The 4,367-nt window shown below is 41.8% G+C and overlaps 1 protein-coding gene across 1 annotated transcript; it reads left to right on the plus strand.

The window, feature by feature from the left end:
- Positions 1 to 2,515: 2,515 nt before the first annotated feature.
- On the plus strand, positions 2,516 to 3,943 carry smim7 (small integral membrane protein 7; the record flags this gene model as incomplete). Its single annotated transcript, XM_084319545.1, has 4 exons — positions 2,516 to 2,578; positions 2,779 to 2,820; positions 3,707 to 3,762; positions 3,849 to 3,943. Exons 1-4 carry the CDS (start codon positions 2,553 to 2,555, stop codon positions 3,941 to 3,943), a joined length of 219 nt encoding a protein of 72 aa, XP_084175671.1. The 5' UTR covers positions 2,516 to 2,552.
- Positions 3,944 to 4,367: the final 424 nt, after the last annotated feature.

Genomic DNA, 4,367 nt, shown 5'->3' on the forward strand with positions numbered 1-4,367 from the left:
TACATTCCATTCGTAGAGGCAATTAGGCACTGTCTTTAGTCTGTGCCCAAGCGAGGGGACATTAAGGCCCTGTCCACACGAGAGTTTGGATTTAATATGACCGAAGTTTGAAAAAATAAAACTCCGTCCACACGGTGAACACAGGTGGACAACCGTGTATAACTGCGTACTCACGGCAGAGCTGGAACCCAGCAACCGATACATTTAGTACAATGTAATACAATGCCAAAGCAGTAGGCGGCGATGTTGTTCAGACATGAAGGCCATTTCAACCAATCAGAAAAGACTGAACGCTCACTAAACTTCCTGTTGGGTCGCGATCTGCCATTAATTAACTGAAGAAGAAGAAGTAACGTTACCGATATGAAATGGATGTAAACGTTATTTAACAGATTGCAGAATGGGTACAATACAATACGGCTCAATACAAACAATTGTTAAGGGGATGCAGTCTGGACTGGGTTCCTTATAAGTTATAACAATAACTTGACAACACATGAGTTTAGTTTAGCTGCAGCTACATGTTTACTCTGAGCGTCAACGGACATCAGTCGATCACAACACTCTTCAACACAGACGATACGTTTTGAACAAAAGTTTGTTACAATCATTTTCATATAACGCTACTTGGGACAGCTCTGCTGTAAACACTGGTGTAGTTGGCTCTGCTCTAATCTCTCTACCCCGCGGTCTGCCGTGAACATGGGGAATAATTGCGACAGCTCTGCTGTAAACACTGGGAATAACCTCGGTTGCTATGCCCACACGCAACTGCAAAACCGCACAACTCCACCCTGGCCACCGGTTTCAAAAGACCGCGGTTGCAGTGTAGCAAATCCCCGGTTGTGTGTGGCCGAACAGTGCAACTGCGCTACAATCACGGTTACATTAAACCCAGCGTTCGTGTGGACGGGGCCTCAATGCGCATTCGCGGGAGCGCGCGCACGCGCAGGGAGCGCGCGTGCACGTGGTGCGTGTCACCCCAGATGATTTCAATAACGCACCACTGGCAGAGATGATTCATAATATCTCTTAACGTGTAAGATAAATACTATCAGGCAACGTGTGTAGCGTCCGATATATGGATATGTCTACATTTATACAAATGTAATCGTAGAGGAATTATTTAAGAACAATTTAACGCTATTCAAGTATACTTGTCTCCTCCCCCCCCCCCCTCAATGTACAGTGTTACTTGTTTATACAGTGTGCCCCCCGCCCCCCCCCAACCACCTCCAATGTAAATTACCCAGTATGGTTGTCAATATCCCAATGTACCCAACCCCCCCCACCCAACCTCCAATGTACAGTTTCTACGTCAAATGTATATACTCCCTTTTCTTGACTCCTTCTGTATCACAAACAGTACTGTATTTGCAAATCTGGTATGTCATAAATGTATAGATGTAGCAGTACTGACTATCTGTATGTCATGTATGTCATATATGTCTATATGAATTGAAAATGGGGGACCCTGATGGAAACAAGACAAACGTCTTTCTCAGGTCTGCATCCCCTTAACAATTGTATGTATTGAGCCGTACTGTATTGTACCCATTCTGCAATCTGTTAAATAAAGTTTTCATTCATTCATTCATTCATTCATTCATTCTTCCCAACACATCCGCATCACGTGGCAGCCACCCTCCAATAGGACAAGAGCTAAATATCAAAACTCAAAAACACCTAAAAGAGGAAGAGTTGCATATATTTTCTACTAATCTGAATCATATAGACAAAGGAAATTAATAACCTCAACCGAACGCTCAGCGGGTGACATCAAGTTGACTTTACGATCCAATCTGTCCCTGTGTTTGTGTTCTGTTCTCTCACGTTGCAGATACACACGGAGCTCTGGCTCCATCTGCTGGACAATCCTACCCATTTAATACAGTACAGCTCAATACGTTAAGGGGATGCAGACCAGAGAAAGAATTTCGTCTTGTTTACATCAGGGTCCCCCATTTTCAATTCATAATGAAATGGCGCCTAACTCAATGCTTATAGGTAAAGGCTCTACATTAAGTCATCACAGCGCATGCGCATCAGGCACCCAATGCCGGGAATAAAGCAGTGTTGACCAGTTTATAAAAAATATTTAAAATGTGTATTAGCAACGCCGAGCTTTCAAACCATTGCGTTTCTCTGTCCAAGACCCTCGTGCAACTGTGAGTACCTTTGACATTTCTCTGTGATACTTGTATAACGAACGGTTCGGGTAGGACCAGTTCTTCATGGTCAACCTAGGTTGGTTTCCTATTCAGGAGCAATTAAATAAAGTTTTCATTCATCCCTCCCTCCGCGTTCCGCGTCTATACTTTCCGTAGCCGCATTTCTGGCAGACGCTCTATGATTGGCCACTGTTGCCCAATCGCGTGACGAGCTGTGTCTTTGCTATTTCCGCGTCGAACAGCCTGTCGCCCCCTCCCCCCGCCCCCTCGAGGCTGAAGCTGTTGATGTTGTTAGAGGTACACAACTCTTATTGGTCAGATTCCCTAATGACGTATGCGGATACGGAAGTGTGGTGTTTCTGATGTGATGTGGCCAACAAGATGATCGGGGATCTGTTGTTATTCGGGTAACTAACTCGATTAGTTAAGGACACCGCTTGCCTATACATGCCATTTGTATATTCAGTCATATATTCTCGCAGTGTTATTTATTCGCTTAACGTGTCTAGCTTAACTTCCAGCTCGCAACTACCAACGATTTGTCAACAAACACGTTTGTCTACTGACTAGCTTATTTATCTAACGTGATCGTTGTGCTCTTCTTCAGGACCTTGCTTATGAATGCAGGAGCTGTGCTGAATTTTAAACTGTGAGTATTATCATTTCTGAATGTTCTGCATGTTAGTGTGCTATTGTCATTTACCGTGAAGGGGAATGACGCCCATGTTAAGAATCCGCATACTGTACAGTAGGCTAATATGTTGTTCCTGTGCCCCAGGACAGTTAACCTCTGGTGTAAAAGCTTGAGTTATTACACCCTGATGAGGTTTATATCCTAGCATTGATAGAAAATCTGAACCACAATTCAAACTTAATTTGAGTGAGAGCTCACACAAACACTGTATGGCCTCATAAAGCCATAGCCCTATTGCAGATTCCCAGTGTTCTGTCTCTGATTTCTAGCTTTAGTAATAATAATAATAATAATAATAATAATAATACACTTTATTAGTATAGCACCTTTCATACAGAAACTGCAGCTCAAAGCGCTTCACAACAGAAAAAGACAGGCATAAAATGAGCACATAAAGTGCAGACATATATAAAATCAGTGTTTCACATTAGGATCTAACATCCCAACAGGCCACCTTGTTTATGGTTTATTCAGTTTTAAATGGACAATAATAAAAAGAGTAAGATAAAATACACAGAGTAAAATAGTGCAATAAAATTATAGAATAGATTAAAAAATATATATGTTTTACAGTGCAATAAAATAGTTCTGGATTACTGTTCGACAGTTCAAAGTCGTCTTTACCTTCTCTGTTTGGTATCCACAGTTTAAAACTTGACAGTCTTCCCTCCTGTTTGATACCCACTTTGACCCTCCCACCCAGGGTGCAGTGCTAGGCCTGGGTAGAGAGGTGCGTGCCCACCGTCCCGTGGCACAGGGAAATACATTCTTAAAATGGGTGACGTTTCCCCTTTTTGTGTAATATAAAAACAATAGCAAATAAATATCAAACATTTTGCAGGAAAAAGAAGGAATCTTCACAAGGATTTGGCGATGACTCCGGAGGACAAACGACTGGTGAGGGAGAGCGAGAGAACGAGTGCCTGACATAGGCTTTCACTTTTTCCACTGTACAGGCTACTCTAATTAGTTTTTGTTTTTAGGTGACAACATCAGGGAGTTCTTGCTCAGTCTAAGATACTTTCGAATCTTCATTGCTTTGTGGAACATCTTCATTATGTTCTGCATGATTGTGTAAGTAAATAAATTAAAAAAAATATGACACACTCACTCAGGGATATTACACTAAGACTATCTTGATGTGTTGCTCTTCATGCACTCTAATGTGTACGTCAATTATTTACAGTATAATGTTTATGGCTTGATTGCAGTGTCCTTAACTTTTACAGATTGTTTGGATCGTGAGTCCATCTGGTGGCTGGGATACCCCGGGCAAGAAGTCTGCACACGCATGAAACCTTTTCAACATATTGTGATGGGTTAGGGTCCTTTTCAACATATTGTGATGGGTTAGGGTCCTTTTCAACATACTGTGATGGGTTAGGGTCCTTTTCAACATACTGTGATGGGCTTTCTACGCTTTTTTTTTAATGTCTTTATTACAGGAAAAAATATTGAACATTTACAGTTGTAGATATTGTACATTTTCCATCTTTTCTTTT

This window comes from Notolepis coatsorum, assembly GCF_963971535.1.
Source record: "Notolepis coatsorum genome assembly, chromosome: 7".
NCBI classification, from domain to species: domain Eukaryota; kingdom Metazoa; phylum Chordata; class Actinopteri; order Aulopiformes; family Paralepididae; genus Notolepis; species Notolepis coatsorum.